This window comes from Castor canadensis, chromosome 5, assembly GCF_047511655.1.
Source record: "Castor canadensis chromosome 5, mCasCan1.hap1v2, whole genome shotgun sequence".
Taxonomy (NCBI): Eukaryota; Metazoa; Chordata; class Mammalia; order Rodentia; family Castoridae; genus Castor; species Castor canadensis.
In genome coordinates, this window is record NC_133390.1 from 73,797,720 (window position 1) to 73,813,622 (window position 15,903).

At 50.3% G+C, this 15,903-nt stretch overlaps 1 protein-coding gene across 2 annotated transcripts in view; it reads right to left on the bottom strand.

Moving 5' to 3' along the window:
• Muc4 (mucin 4, cell surface associated) overlaps positions 1–15,903 on the bottom strand; it is a 55,808-nt gene that overhangs the window by 5,627 nt on the left and 34,278 nt on the right. Inside the window, exons 3-20 of one of the 2 annotated variants that reach the window (XM_074073386.1) lie at positions 15,765–15,890; positions 14,343–14,476; positions 13,439–13,603; positions 12,561–12,716; positions 11,813–11,943; positions 10,096–10,184; positions 9,546–9,725; positions 9,339–9,464; positions 8,538–8,657; positions 8,005–8,213; positions 7,425–7,515; positions 6,841–7,008; positions 6,290–6,391; positions 5,718–5,954; positions 4,484–4,621; positions 2,708–2,886; positions 1,624–1,783; positions 320–499 (exon numbers count right to left, since the gene is read on the bottom strand). In XM_074073386.1, the coding sequence (XP_073929487.1) occupies positions 320–499; positions 1,624–1,783; positions 2,708–2,886; positions 4,484–4,621; positions 5,718–5,954; positions 6,290–6,391; positions 6,841–7,008; positions 7,425–7,515; positions 8,005–8,213; positions 8,538–8,657; positions 9,339–9,464; positions 9,546–9,725; positions 10,096–10,184; positions 11,813–11,943; positions 12,561–12,716; positions 13,439–13,603; positions 14,343–14,476; positions 15,765–15,890 (2,691 nt within the window). Of the gene's footprint in view, positions 1–319; positions 500–1,623; positions 1,784–2,707; positions 2,887–4,483; positions 4,622–5,717; positions 5,955–6,289; positions 6,392–6,840; positions 7,009–7,424; positions 7,516–8,004; positions 8,214–8,537; positions 8,658–9,338; positions 9,465–9,545; positions 9,726–10,095; positions 10,185–11,812; positions 11,944–12,560; positions 12,717–12,824; positions 13,046–13,438; positions 13,604–14,342; positions 14,477–15,764; positions 15,891–15,903 lie in introns of those variants that run through there. The other variant, XM_074073387.1, reaches the window with a different exon arrangement.

The window sequence follows — 15,903 nt, forward strand, 5'->3', positions numbered from 1 at the left end:
TGCTCCATTCCATCATGACAGAAGGTCACTGGCAGGTCTCTGACCTTCACCCTCACGCTTCTTCTGTGATGGCCAAGGCACCTGTAATGCCCATCTCACCAAGCTGAGAGGCCTCTGCTTTAGTCTGTCCCCAGCAGAAGGCACAGGCCAGTGGTTCATGACATGACAGCTGGCCTCACCTGCTCCCACAGCCTATAACTCACTACATGTAAGGAGAAGTCGGAGTTCTGATCTATGACTCTGAGGAGCTGGCCCTGAACCCCAGTTTCCCCAGAGCCAAGAGAGTATGGGGTGGGGACAGCAGGGCATCTGGTCGTACCTCCATGAACAGTTGGAGTGAAACTGTTCCCAGCCAGGAGGCATTGTGTGTCAATGAAGGCTGGGGGGCAAGTACACATGGGCTGGCAGTCCAGAGCTTGGGAGATGTAGCAGTGGCCTTGGTTGTAGCAGTAATCCACAGGACAGGAGTGGTTCTGACAGACGAGAGAGTCCTCCAGAGCTGCAGAAGTATCAGAGAGGTCAGCCTCACCACACTGTGGCAGGGGAACCTGCTCATGTGACATTTTGGTTTCTTCCCCCTGCCAATGCCTGCTCAATCTGTGTTCTGCTTGCAAGCCACTCCGAACCTCAAATTATCTTTCTTTCTTTTTCCAGACATTTCCCTAAAAGACAACCTTTCTCCCTCTGCTGGACAGGTATTCTTTTACTTCTGCAGAAAGTAAAAGAGTGGCATGTTTATCAAACTTTCCATATCAGGGAAGGATCTGGAAGCTAAAGAGAGAGGACTACCAGCCTGCTTTTCTCCCTTCCCTGTTCCTCACTCCCTTACTTCCATTTCCTAGCAGGCTGTGGTTCTGCCTACTCAGGCCTCTGCTCAGAAGACAAGGTGGTCTCCTGATTTTATTTGGCTGCCTTGGGGACTGGGAATGGCCTTCTTATGACCTCCTTCATCATAACTGTGTGGCTCAGAGGTGAAGGAGCAGATGGTGGGGAGAAAACTCAAAGAAAAATGAGGCTCTCTGTGCCAGACCCCATGGTGGCTTCTCCAAATGTCCTGACTTATGAGATGCAGACCCTGGGCAGGCCTCCTGTCTCTAAAGACCCCCTGTGTATAAGGGCCCAGCTTGCCTCTGGGTCCCTGGCCTTCTCCAGATCTTCTCAGTATTTTTTTTTTCTTTTTTTAAGGTACTGGGGTTTGAACTCAAGGCCTACACCTTGAGCCACTCCACCAGCCCTTTTTGGTAATGGGTTTTTTCAAGATAGAGTCTCACGAATTACTTGCCTGGGCTGGCTTTGAACCTCGATCCTCCTGGTCTGTACCTCCTGAGTAGCTAAGGGTTACAGACATGAGCCGTCTAGCCCATCTTAGTCCTTTGCCCTGGGTTTTCCCCATTATGGCCTCTGAGCTGCTCTGCCTGACCCCTCCCTCCCTGTATAGCCTCTTCTCTTCCATCCCACCACCCCTTTTCTAAGCCCTCCTCACCAAGGTTTCCCATAGTGAGCATTCTACAGACTTGCTAGGAAAGGGGGATGGGCAATTTGCCTTTTGCTGCCCAGGACCCTTGAGATGTCACCTGGCCCCAGAATCTCTTTCTGCCAGGGCCCTACTCCTGGCTCACTCACCTGCACAGTGATGCCCATCCCCAGTCATGTCTGGTGGACAAGCCTCACAACCACTTCCTTGAATGCACTTCACATTTGGAAAGCACTGCTCATCACAGGGGTCCTTGGAGTGTTCACAGTAGTGGCCAAAGGTGTCCCCATCACACTTGCAGGTGGCCTCCTGGAATAGGTTGCCAATCACTGGGTAGCCAAGAGGCTGAACCATTAGGGGCTTCTGGGGTCTCTGTACTGACCCCTCTGGTGTGAGAACCCATGGAGCCTGAGTGCTTGACAGTTTTGCCAGCATCTACTGAACACCTGCTTGATCAGGCCAGACCTGAGAGCCCTGCCCAAAGCTACACTGTCCTTCTGCACACCCAGCCTTCCTAACTCTTCTTTACCCTGAGTCCTGTCCTTCTCACACTGTATCTCTTTCCCTGGAATCCTGGACAGAGTAAGACATGGAAGGGAGGAAGGGAGAAGAGAGGAAAGAATAAAAAAGCAGATAGGACAAGATTCACGGATTTAGGCCAACTATCTTGACAAGAAACTTGGATGGGGAGGAATTTTTCCAAACTAAAAAAAAAAGAGATGCTCCTTTAAGCTGAAGGGAGAGAGAAAAAGAGGAAACAAAGGGATTTGTGGGTGTCAAGGTAGAGGGACCTGCACCTCCCTTCCCAACACCCGAGAGACATGTCTGTGGGCTGCACTGGGTCAATGGCCAGGAAGTGTCTGCTTTGAGAAGGCCTTGAGCATCCCAACGCAGCATGACTCTCCCTGGGCCTGGGGGGAGGAGGGTGGAGCCGATGTAGGATGGCACAGAATCATGCCCAAGAAGCTCAAGGGACTCTTTTCCTATCCACACCTCATAGCTACATCTGGGGGAACTAACTGTAGGAGGTGCTGAAGTGGAAGCTTCCTGCCAGCTTGGCCAAATGGGGGTGGCACACAAAAACTCAGTTGAGCTAGAAGCAATAAAGACAGTTCCAGTTCTTCACACATGAATGAATGGCCTGAGATTGCTGTCTGCCCTACTCACCCTGACAGAGCCACCCACCTCCCAACATTCACCTTACCGAAGCACAACATTCTTTCTAGCACTCACCTCCAGAGAGGAATTGCCCACCCTGTTGGTCTGGTTATACAAACACTGGCTCTCTGCAACACAAAAGCAGACCACAATCTTGGGCCGGAATAGAGATGGCCAGTCCACATTGGCCTTTCTTGCTAGAATCTCCAGGGTGCATGGTTCCAATGTTGGTGTCCATATCAAAGTCCCATTCTCTGTCCAGGGAAGATGAGATCATTAAAGGTTAGGTGACTCCTCCAGTTTGTGGTTCAATGAACCACCCTAACTGCTGATGTTGGGCTCCTGACCCCTCTCAGCCCACCCCCAAGCTCATCAGGCATCTTCTTTGAGTAAGGCAGGTCTCCTGGGGAGATCTTGGCCATGCTCCCACCTGGAAAGAGGTCCAACTTATTGACTGTGGGTAAAATCCACAAAGTGGAATGCCATTTTCACCTGAAGAGACCCTCCAAAGGGCACCCCCCCACCTAGATCTGCACCATGATGGGATGACCTGCGGGGAGGAGGATGAAGGCCAGAATCCTCCCAACACCTCCCCAACTATGGGGAGGTCCCATCCCTTGTCCTGATTTCTTGTTGCCCCATTTCTGGACTTTGCCCAACTACCCTCTTACCCACAATAGTAGGGGGAAATGCTGCTAGAAACCTGCCTTATGATTTTCAGGAAGAATGAAAGCCTCCTTGGAAACAGCAGGTTTAAAGGAGCAGATAGTAGGAAATAGACAGGAGGAACTTCTAAACCGTCACTCTTTAGGAGAGGAGCCAGTGGAAAAGAAAATTGTAGAAGGCCACTGTACACCAGGGCAGATGACACATGAAGCAAAAAGGATGCAGTCAGCAGTCCCTCCTTAGCCACAGAGAAAGAAAATGAGGAGGAGAGGTGATCAGAGCTCAGAATAAAGTCCTGGAGGGCTTTGGTTTACCAAAAGACAGTAACCAGTAAGATTAGTTCAGGGAAGGGAAGGAAAGCTACAATCCTTGTGCTTTGGCCCTGTGACCCAGATCATGTATGCTAGCCTGGGGGGTCTCTAACACCATTACTGAGAAGGGAAGGCAACCTTTGCTTGGTCCCAGCACAAAATAAATCAGACAAGGAGAGACAAGGTCAAAGGAGGGCTAAACAACATGAAAATAATGGGAAAGGTTCCAAATGAAGTATTTGAATTTCTTTAAATCTTGCCCCACATTATTTCCTTCTTTTAATAAATATGAAAATGCTGTAAATTAGTATTTTTAATTGTTGTACTTGAATATTCTAATTATTTTATGAATGCATAATGATGATTAACAATAACTGCATATTATTAGATGGAGATGAGATGGTCTTTGAATCAACTGTGTGTGCCCAGAGTCAGCCTATCTATCAGGCCAAATCTTCTTAAGCCTGTCATTACTATTGTCTGGAGGGGGTAGGGAGGAGCACCTATTTGAATCAGACGTATCATTCTTAAGAAATGCTGGTTCTGGATATTCGAATGAAAATGTGATGGGGTGTTGTACAGAGTAAAGAGATATAAAATGAGCCAGGCATCCTAGCTACTTGGGAGGCTGAGCTAGGGAGGATCACAGTTCAAGGTCAGAAAATAGTTTGTGAGACCCCCATCTCCAAAATAACCAATGCAAAATGGTCTGGGGGTGTGGATTAAGTGGCAGAGTTTCTGCTTTGCAAGTACAAAGCCCTGAGTTCAAACCCCAGTCTCCCCATCCAAAAAAAAAAAAAAAAGAGAGACACAATGACCCAGTTTGACTCTGACTTCATCCTCTATGCTCACCCTCCCAGCCAAAGGTTCTTACCAAAGAGCTTGAAGTCAGTGCAGTTTTTCCCAAGACTGAATGTGACATTCTTAGAGTTGCTAGTGAACTGAATCCTCTTGGTCTTCCTCTTGAAGGCTTCAATCACACTGGGACCATTGATAGACGGTGGGTTCTGATCTGAAACACACAGAGGACTGTTGCTAAGGGTGCCTGTCTTTCTCCTCTCTCCTGTCCCTATGCCTTGGGAGGCCTTCCCAGGCTTGGGACCCATCCCTGGAGGTAGGAGTTAGTCTGTGTCCCTGTTGCCTGTTCTATGCAAAACAGGTTGAGCTTGAACTGCCCATCTGTCCAAACCTTTACCCTCTCCTTTTCTATCCCCTCCTCAAACAGGGCTCATTTCCAGTTTTTCTCAAACAGAGTGTCATGCTGGATCTGGCACAAAGTGATTCAGAGAACAGGGCTGTTCTGATCACAGTTCTATATCTGGGGATGGGCTAAAAACCATAAGGGGGATATCTCGATGCACACTACATTTATCTACAAATAGAGAGGCAGTCAAATCCTTTCAATTGTCTGTTTCTTGGAGCTCTGCTAATTCTACTGCATTGTTCATTCACTCATATGGTCAGTCAGCTAACAAATATATATATATATATATATATATATATATATATATACACATACACATACATAAATATATTTTTCTATATACAAATAAATGCCACTTGAGCCACGGTGGCAGCCTGTAACAAATATTTTTATTAAGCATCTAATATGTGGATGCACTATTCTTAGAGCAATGAACAAGAAAAAGCACCTATGAAAACAATAAACTATGTTTAGCAGTTATAAATGCTAAGGAAAAAATAAAGCAGGAAAGGAAAATAGGAAGTGTGAGTGAATGTGAAATTTTAGAGAGGGTAGTTGAGGGGCCTCACTGAGGCCAGGAGAAGGAAGGGAGGGAGCAAGCCACATGTGTCTATGTGGGAAAAGGATCTTCCAGACAAGAGACAAGAGACAGCTGGTGAAAGTCTCAGAACTACGAGTGAGCTTCGTGGGGGATGGAGAGGTGTGGAGTGCCAGGAAAACAGTTTGCAGATAAAAAGCACACAGACTGCATAGGGCCAGAATTGCAAGGTCAGAGAGTTTTGAGCTGAGGAGAATGATCCATTAAGGAAATAAAAATTTGAAGCTTAAAGGAATGTCATGGAAGGGGGCGCCCATATCTGTTTCTTAGCTGTGGAAATGCCTTCCTGGGCCTCACGCCTCTTACTGAGGGTGGTGTTCATGAGCTGGTATGTTCCAAAGATCATCTGGGTGTGATGTCCAGTGTCTGCGTTTCCTGTGGCCAGGGTGTCATAAATGCATTGTTTATCTCCATTACAGCCAGAAATCAACTTTTCGTCCAAGGAGTTATTTCTCTTTATTAGTTCGGAAAAAAACACAGGGGTGAAGGTGGAAGGCAGAGGGTGGATCCTCTTCCCAAGGAGGCCTGTTCCATTGATTTGCCCTGTAACACAAATGGTTACATTTGATGGTGGCAGGTCCAGGGGTGGGACTACCATATTTGGACTGTGTCCACTCCTAGTCCTCACAGTACCTGACTCAGTGGGGGAAGGGTGTGGGGACAGAGTGAAATCCCTGCAGGGAATGGATAACCACCTGCCCCACCTTGTTTCCTGATAGATATGCAGGCGGGGGAGCTGGCGGGGGACAAATCTGGGGTGGCAGCAGAGTCCTCAGACCCTTAAAGAGGATGGAGGTCTAAAGGACCCATCCTCCCCATCCAGTGCCTCCCCACCCCTCACTGGCCTGCCCCATCAGCTGGCTGAGGCCCAGACTCACACGTCATTCCATAGTGAAAGAGCGTCTCCTCAGAGCTGTCATAGGGGATGGTGGAGCCATTGGGCATCCTGAAGTCATCTTCTGGATTGTTGTTCCAGACCCCTTAGGGACAAAGTAGGTTGGCCACCTCAGAAGGTAGCTCTCCCTTCCCTGGGGTCATCCAACAAGGGGGTCATGCTCTCAGGGTGAGGGGAGGGGCCCATGAGCTTACACCCTGCCCCTATGCCTTAGAGACAGGAGAAGAAAACCAAGGAGGAAATGGAGGAAGCTGGGAGGAATGCAAGGGGCAAGAGAAGGGAAGGAAAGGTGTGGAGATGGAGGGAGGGGAGGGGACTCGGTCCCAGCCTCCTCAGAGCCCATCCTTATGCTCCCTGGCAGCACAGGAAAAGGACAGGGAGTGAAACTCAGGGTGGTTGAAGTGGCCCCTCCCATCCCTGTCTGGCTGTATGCCCTAAGCGGGGGCTGAGAAAGAGAACTGGGCTGGGCAGGGCGGTACAGCTCTAGGTGAGAACCAGTTGCCTCCATATAGGGTCCCAGCTACTGCTTTTTACCCAGGAGGCCCTCTGTGTGGTTTTGGTACTCCTCTGGGAGGCTGAAGGCAGCATGGAGGATGTTGGAGAGAGCAGTCACTGAGATGGTCACCATCCCATCAAAGCTGGCTGAGACCTGGGAGCCATTGCGGGTCAGTAGGAGGCCAGTAGTGTTGAATATCTGTAAGCCTAGAAGACGGAGAGGACGTGAAGAGGCAGTCAGCACTGGCACACTGAGGGCCACAATTCCAAGGGGACTCCAAGGAGGGCCACGCTGGGATGGCTTGAGGGTGCCTAGTTGAGTGGCCCCAAACCATTCAGGCCACCTTCAAGGCCCTGCTTCCTGGGGCCTGAAGACAGGTGCTAACCAAAGAGCAGACTCAGCGTGGAGAGAAAGAGAGACGCAAGGAAGGCAAGTTCAATGCCACGGACCTGGGTATAGAAGCTGCTCAGACACTGCTGCTGAAGGGAGAGCAGAAGTGGGGGCCACTTTGCCAGATGCTGCACCTCCATGTTCCCACACACCACTGAAGGGTGCTGAGCAACCTGCTGAACCCCAGCCTAGGGACCTAAGGGCAGGTAGCTGACAGCTACCTCCAGCCTACCTTCTGGGTCCGTGTGGTTGGTCTCAAACATTACACTCTGGTTATTGTGCAGAACGTGGATTGTGTCATTGGACGCAAGGAACCACTGAACCTAGAAGGGAATTGGGGCAGGCCTAAGCCCAACCAGCTGGTGGAGCAGAGGCCTAGAAACAAGGCTCCTGAGAGCAACTCTGGGCTAGAACCCAGGCCCAGAGGAAGAGGAAGGTGATGGAGCGTTTGACCGTGAAGTTGTGTCAGCTGACATCTGTGGAGAGCTCAGCATGGGCCAGGCTCTGTGTTACACGTCTCTTGGGTTATCTCATCTGAATCTCACAGCAGCCCTGTGAAGTAGGGCTATAAAGAAACCAGGACACTGGACGCTCAGTAGTTGCTTCAGAGCCAAGCAGCTGCTAAGAGGTGGAGCCAGGATTCTAATTCTGCTATCAGAAAGCTCACAGATGTTTCCACTGGCAGGCTGTACCCGCCCTTCTACTCCCTTCCTTACTTGGTCCTCTTCCTCTTCCTGGGCCTCAGTGTCCAGCTGAAGGTCTCTGAGGGGCTGGGGTTTAGTGCAGGGACATCCTGGGTGTCCCTCACTCACCGTGATGGGGTCCAGGCCAAGGGAGTTGTACTCAGCAGCAAAGGCAATGAAGTTGGTGGCCAGGGCTGAGTCAGTCTGGGCGGTGCGGCCCTGCAGCAGGAAGGAGGAGTTTCCATCCCTGGCCCGGATCATCAGGAAGTCCCCCAGCCCATTGAATGTGAAATTGGCGTTATCCAAGGTGACAATATGGGGATCTCCAAACATCCAGGCTGACAAAAAGGAAGTAACACATAAGCAAACCAGGGCCGAGGTCTCCCAACTAGGAAGACCCACAGGCAAGACATCTGTCCAGGCAGACTCAATCCTGGGAAGATGCTCATAAGAAATAGAACCTGCCTTTGGGCACTCGTGGGTCCCCACTCCCAACCTCACCCCTCCCCTGTTCATCATCAGCTTCTCAGTGGAATTGTTCCCATCTTCCTTTGTGACCACAGCTTGGCCCCAGGAAGCTGATCCTCTGACAATCTAGACTCCAGGTCCCAGAGGCCAAGAGACCCCCTCCCCAGACGCTCTGCCTTGGCCCTGGTGCTCACCAGGGCGTGGAGGCCGGTACCCAGTGCAGCCGATGCGGGGCCGCCTCTGCCAGTACAGGTCACAGAAGAAGGGCTTGTTGTTCCAATGACAACACCAGTTCTGCGCCTCCAGCTCCTGGTCTGTGGAGAACAGTGTATGGGGGGTGGAGGCCCTGGAGAGCCAGTGAGGAGGTCTGATGGGGCAAGATGGCATCAGTGGCAAAACCATGGCTTTGGAATCAGGCATGGCACAGTTGCCTTTCTGCCCTGCTCAATGAGCTTTGGGGATAGACATAGTACTAGGTCCCTTGCAGATGTGTTGGGGCCACTACACAGTAGGGCAAATGGTAGAAGCTCTCAAAGAGGTAGGAATGGAGAGGGCATGGCTTACAGTGTGGGGAGGAGCAGGCAGGAAGGCACAGGGCAGACAGCCTACACTGCCCCCTCCACACTCCCTTGTGCTCTCTTGGAGAGAGGGTCTTTGCAGGGAGCTGACTTCCTCCAAATAGCCTGCTGAGGTAGGCCCAGAGGGACAGGGTCAGACTAGGTCCTCTTCCCTTCCCTGAAAGATGTCCCCACTCCAGGCGAGGGCCATGGGGCCAAGTGGATATGGAGCAAGAGGCACTCAGTCATAAAAGGCTACATCAAATGGCCGGCAGAGAGGAAGCTTCCTAAATTCCCAGGATCAGAGGATTAGGGCAAGAAGGAAGGAGCTGGGAAGGAATGGGGACCTGGGGCTGCATTCAGAGGGTCCCAGGCTTGGCTTGGAAGAGCAGTAGGCTCCAGAGCAGGTGGGGTTGAGACCTCCTGGGACACACATACCAAACTGCCAAGGATTCTGCATGCCCCGGCCTTCTCGGAGCTCTCCCCAGCGCCCATAGCTGCAGCACACGCCCCCTCGCCGGGAGTGGAAGCTGCACAGCTGCCTGCCGTTCAAGTCCCACGAGTCTGCAAGGAGATGCCCTCAGGCCCAGGTTGTGGAGGGGCAGGGATGGGCAGGGGCTGTGGGGGCGGGGGAGGAGGTGTCACCTGTGCCAATGGGCTGGAATCGTAAGTCCCACCGTCCCTGCTGCCAGGAGCAAGGGCAGGAAAGCCGGCTCCAGCCCCAGCTGGGCCACTGAGGCTGGCTCCTCAACCACCACAGGCACTTGAGGCGGAAGTTGGGCCTCTCTTCCCTGTGGAGTTCGTAGAACTGCAGCCCCCGGACACCTAAAGAAGCAAGAGAAGCAGGGGTCATCCCGGGCGGGGCCACAGGCTTGGCTTAAGTTTAGGGTCAACTCAAATTTATGACTGCAGCTGCCCAGGCTGCTCCCTGCCTCTCTGGGCAGCTCTTCCTGAGAGGGGACCCACCCCTGTAAGCTCCAACAACTCGCAGTTCCCCCAAACTTGTTCCTCCTCATGCACCCTATGTCTCAGGCAGTGCCAGGTCTGGAATATATCTGTAGGTAGTCAACCTGTGTGGGGTGCTCTTTGGAGTGGTGGAGACGTTAGGGAGCTGCCTTCTAGGATGTCATGGCATACGGAGTAGAGGGCAAGAGAAGACTGAGGTCAGCTCACGTGTGATAGTTGGCACTTTTACCTAATTTGGGATTCAGGAATTGATCCGGACGGTACTTCTCCCACGCTGGCCGGAATGTCAGTGGGCTGTTTTCAAAATACCCGTCTCCACTGCAGGCAAAGGAAAGACTCTTAGGTCTGTCTGTGTCACACACAGGCTCTGTCCTCTCAGCTAAAGTTACTCTTCACTTGGGCTGGCAGAGTGGTTTGAGTGTCATAGTGCCTGCCTAGCTAGTGTGAGGCCCTGAGTTCAAATCCCAGCATTGCCCCCCCAAAATTAAAATAAAATAAAGTTACATTCACTCAGCATTCAGTCTAGCTAGTCTGCAGTCGGCAGCTGGCAGCCTATTACTGAGTTGGCCAGTACTGAGAGAGGGGAGGGGCTCTGCCTTATTCCATGTCTGATTGCTGATGGCAAGAAAGTAGCCACGAGATAGAGGGATGTGAACAACAGGGTTCAGGCCTCCTTCTTGATTGTTTTCCTTAAACGAGGGGAGTGGAAAGGAGTACTGTAGAGGACAGAATATTGTGATGGTGCAGAGCTGGTCTTGAGTTAGGCTGTCATAGATTTAACTGCTGATTCCAGCCCTTACTAGGTTGGTGGCTATGGGCAAGATACGTAACTTCTGATTCTTGGTTTTCACATCCAGGTAAAAGGGATTGCGGTAGCATTTACCTCACAGCATTGTGGGACCTCAATGCAGTAACATTTGTAAATCCCTCAGAACCAAGTGGAGACCCAATGTAATGGTGCTGCCACTTCCACTGTCTTCAGTATGGGTCTAGGATGGAGGGAAGCCTGGAGCAGCAGTCCCACACTCACTGCAGGTGTGTGCCACAAAGCAGGGATCCTGATGCTTGCTCCTCTGTCACACAGGGTTGTTACACACACAATGCCTGACACCTCTGTGAGGTGTGAAATTCCTAGCTAGCTAGGTAATTCCACTCTTTTCTCTTTTACAGAACATCAAAAAGCAAGGGAAAGCAATGTAATTATAGGGCACCCTTACACACCCTAATGTAAAAGAAAACCATTTGCAGCAATTACCAGTAAGGGAATGACGCATTACCATCACAGCTGATTGCCACACACCAGCATGTGGCTGGAAAAACTGGTCCCAGAGCCTGAGGCTCTCCACCCACAGGAACCCACCCACAGCGCAACCTTCCGCAGCCCCCTTCCCTCCTCCCGCCCATGACATCTAGGCTGCAGGATGTCCCTTGGCAAGTGGGCAATTCCTAGGAGTCAGGAAGGCAGATTCTAGCCTCAGATGTGTGGGTTCAAATCCCCCCTTTGCCTCTTCTGAACTGTGAGTTTTGTACCTCAGTTTCCTTATCTGTAGAATGGGGATCATATATAGTATACACCTCATAAGTGATTGTGATAATCAACAAAATAAGGTATATATAACATACTTAGCATAATAAAAGTTGGCCGTTATTATTATGGTATTTCAGAGGTCAAGAGAACTTCACTAAAATCAATGGAAATTGGGGAGATCAATGTGGAAATTATTACAATGCATAGGATTGGGATAGGAAAGACGGCAGGACTGCTGGGGACCCTTTCACTGGAGACAGAAAGCTGAGAGGCTCTGCGGGAGCTGGAGTCAGTGTGTGCCACACTCCAGCAAGGAGGAGCTGTGCCTCACCTCAGGGATGGGAGTGTGTGTGCAGGGAAGCATGTTCTGTGCCCCTCCCTGTTACCAGTTCAGTACTGCTAGCCACTCTCACTCCACCTGGAGAAACCCATGATGACCGAGTTGTGCAGACGCTGGGTCACGTCCCACTGCATCGCACCACTCTGGTAGAGAAACAAGGCGTAGGACCTGCTCCCGTCCGTTGAGAGGATGACTTGGTAGGTGTTGGTCTGGGGGTTGGTGGGAGACAAACAGAGATTCCTATGACAGACCTGGGATCTTCTCCCTGGTGTCCCCACACTGGTCCAAGGTTTATTGTTTAGAGATTTGGTCCTCAGGTTGGGTTTATTGAGAGGTGGTGGATCCTTTAAGAGGTGGGGCCTGGTGGGATGTCCTTAGATCATTGGAGGCATCAGATAGTTCTTGAGTGACCCCTTGAGTTCTCTTGAGAGGGTTATTACAAAGAAGCCAACGTGACGCCAGCCATGCTGCTCCCACCCTTGCTCTCCCTGTTATGAGGTGATAACTGCCAAGGAGCCTGTGTAATGCTGCTTAGACTTTCACCCTTCAGAACTATGAGCTAAATAACCTTTTTTCTTCATAAGTAGCCTGTTTCCAGTGTTATGGCAACAAAAATCTAATAACATAAGCCATTTGAAATTGCCAATAGCCAGACTTTTTTTTTAACCAAAAAACCGATTTCCTATTTCTGGGCTTCCATGGGGTTATGTCCATGAAGGGAAGAGGCAGGCCTTGCACTGTGCTTGCACAGAGTGCAGTGGGGGTGGGGGTGGGGTTGCTATAATTAGTAATCTTTTCTTGAGTTAGCTGTCCATGGTCCACTCACCCCCAAGGTCCACTGGGCAGGATAGGGAGGCACATTGACCCATGTGACCTTCAGGGTCCACTTGGCTTTGAAGCTCCTTGCACTTGTGAATTTATTTATCCAAGTCTCCACCTGCCAGACTAGTGAGTTGTATTCGTCATACAGTGTCTCATATTCCTAGAAAAGAAAGGCAGATAAGAGCAAGGAAATGAGGGTCTCTCTTAATACTTCTGAGGAACCCCCACCTTCCCTCACCAGGGCCTGAATTTTTACGAGAGTTCTTACCTTAAGATCAATTCAAATTTGGGCTGCAGGAAAACCTGGGGTATGTGGACTAGGAGTGCCCCAGCCAAGTCCCCTAGACTTGAACTGACACATCTCTTAGCTCAAATTGGCTCAGATGGTGTGACCATGTTTCCATTTTTACCTCCCAGTGTCTGACTTGGGCTCCTTAAGGACAGGCAAGTGTCTCCCCATCTTTGAAGCCTCTGCAGTGCCTTGTCCAAGGCAGGGACACAAAACACATTTGCTGCAGTAGCTTTTCCTGATGTGTTTCTACTGTCTGGAATTATTAACCCAATCCAGGGGCACTGAGAAACTCCAAGCCTGCTTGTCTCAGACTTGTTAGGACCGACCTTCTACACCTAATTTTAAGACCAAATGCTGAGTTGCCAGTCTTTATCCCTGTCACCTGCAGGTCTTCATGGTTGGACTGGGATATTTCTGAGTCTATTTAATATTCCCTATTGACTTCCTCCCTATCCCATAATTAAGCCTCAGTACCTGCCCACAAGAGCCCAGGCTGAGACAGCAGCAACACTTCTAATGCCTTCTAACAGTCCTTGGTCTCCCCCTGGCAGGTTACTGGGGGCTCCTGACAGTCAAGCTTGAAAACCCACCTGGTAAAACATGGTTCCCCTATAGCTGGAGAAATCTGCATCATCCCAGAATGGAGCCACCATGGCCACAGGGTCCCATCCTGTGAAGCATCTTGTGGGTGGGTTGGGGTAGGAGAAAATATGATAGTCTGACTCTGGGAAAATGATCTGGCCATTATCTGTGAACTGAGCACAAGGGTTCTTGGTTAGCATTCAAGGAGGGAGGAGGTGAGGAGATGTCCCAACCCAAGGGACAGCTCTTCAGAAGTGATACCCCTAAGAGCTTCTTCTGCCTTCTGGGCAGAAGGTTAGAGGTGTCAACAATGCCTGAAAGGTCACCTCAGATACTTCCAGCCTTCTGGGAGATCTCTTTACCTAGTAACCTGGGTAACTGTGTCCTACCTCAGTGGTAGAACCCTGGCTATAGCCCTGCCCCTCATGGAGGAAAGCCTTCTTGATAAAGCCCCTTCCCCACATCAGGTGACATCAGGTAGGGCTAAAGAAATTGATATCCTTACTCCTATTGCTGAGTTGCTGACTAAAGCCCCTCCCTGAGAGCAACAGGGGCCAGGACTACTATTCCAAGTCTACTATGGAGACACAAATCAGGGAACAAGGAAGTAGTCACAGAAAATGGAAATACATGCACCAGTCAAGTTTCCCAAGTATCACTTCTCACCCTGATCTCTTTATACTGAGGCGAGGACATTTTTGTTCACACAGGAAGTGGGGGGGGGGTTGCTTCAGTCTCTTTTTTCACAGCTAGAGCCTTGCCATTAAAGAAGGCTGTAAACAAAAAGACAGTGCCTAACAAAGATGGCTTCCATTCTCCCTTTCTATCAGTCACGGAGCCATGTCCAAGCTGGCTAGAGAAGCAGGGCCAAGATCACAAGTCTGGCCACGTGGGCTGCAGCCAGAGACTCACGTAGAGGGAATCCCGTAGAGAGGAGCCAAAGGGGAAGCCAATCTGGAGCTTGAAGAGTCGAGAGGTAACGTCCACAGTCCTAGCAAACAATTGCACGTCTCCAGCACTTGACCCGTAGGGGAAGAGGGGAACGCCTGAGCCAGTACAAAGAACAGTATGGAGTCCTTCTGAACCTTGACCTTCTTTCAGGCTCAGAAGGATCCCAGAAAGCTTCCCTAAAATTTGCTCCTCACCCTTTCCTCTGTTCCTCAGAAGGCTCCAGTAGGTCCTGACTAAGAGCCATCAAGGGTTCTTCTCTCACATTTAACCATCACTCCTTTACTCCATTTACTGTTACTTTTATCATCCCCCAGTTGGGATTAAAACAAGTCTTGATGTCAGAATTCCAACAAACTATTCTGCATCTGTTTTGGTGTCATAATTCTTCTCAGGATTAAAAGACAAATCAGGTGCAGTGAAGAGTATTAACTGAAAGACCTTTTCATAGACTGGGACTTGTTTCCAAAGACAGTATTTCTCCAGAGAAACTTGAAGCCCCCTAGAATTTGTCCTAGGGCCACCAAGAGGTCCTTGGGGTCCAGTCTGAGAAAGGTTATCCTAAGTGTTTCTCAAATGTGTCTCCCTTATACTGGTAGCCACTGACTCATTGGGGCCCATGCCTGGCCTTGCTTGGAATACTGTGAAGAGTCTCTCCATAGCCCTCTGCCTCTTCACTAACTACCCACCCCCAGCCACCATAGTACCACGCATAAGATACAAATCTAGCTGTGTCCTCCATGGTTCTCCTTAGCTCCAGGACTCTCACCCACAGAAGCCTCCTTCTCACTACTTTCACCTTACTTCCAGCAATGCCAAATGCCTTGAGGATCTCCTCTGCATGCAACTCAGGGCCTACTTTTTCATGTCCATGCCTTTGTTTCAGCTGCTTAGAAACTCAGACTCCTCCCTGCCTACGGTGCTGCCCTCCCCTGGCTCCTATTTGCTTTTGTCATGAAGGTTGCTGTTCACCTTCCACATCCTTCAGAGGCTATGAACATTGGGCTTGAACCTACAGGACCACTAGTCTGTCCTTTGATGAATGGCACCAACATCACTTTCGTATCTCCAGCTCCTAGTCCAGCACCACGCTCAAAGCCACCTTTAGCTCCCAACTCTGATGCTGTCTCTTTGTCCCCAGGTAAAGCCCTTCTGATCTTAGAGAGCAGAGACTGTGAGCAAGCAGTCTGAGTTTTATACCACTTGTCTTAAGAGAATATGGGGAGCAGCTGGATTTCCCATGGTTCAAATGGGATGGTGAAGGTATGCAGAGAACTGGTTCCCTCAACTCCACACAAGGCCCTTCCAATGCAGTACTCCAACTATAACCTCTATGTCTAGCTCAGATGCAGGGTGGAAAGAGCCCAGTCCAGTGGCATCACTCACCTTGCTCTGGCTTCACAGGGCGTGAGGTAGTGGCAGAGCTCAAGCCTGCGGTTGTGCCAAGAGTAGAGGTTGTAAGTGTCACTGTGCTTCCTCCAGTGTTGGGACTCAGGGAGCTTGAAAAAACTCCTGGAAATGGAAG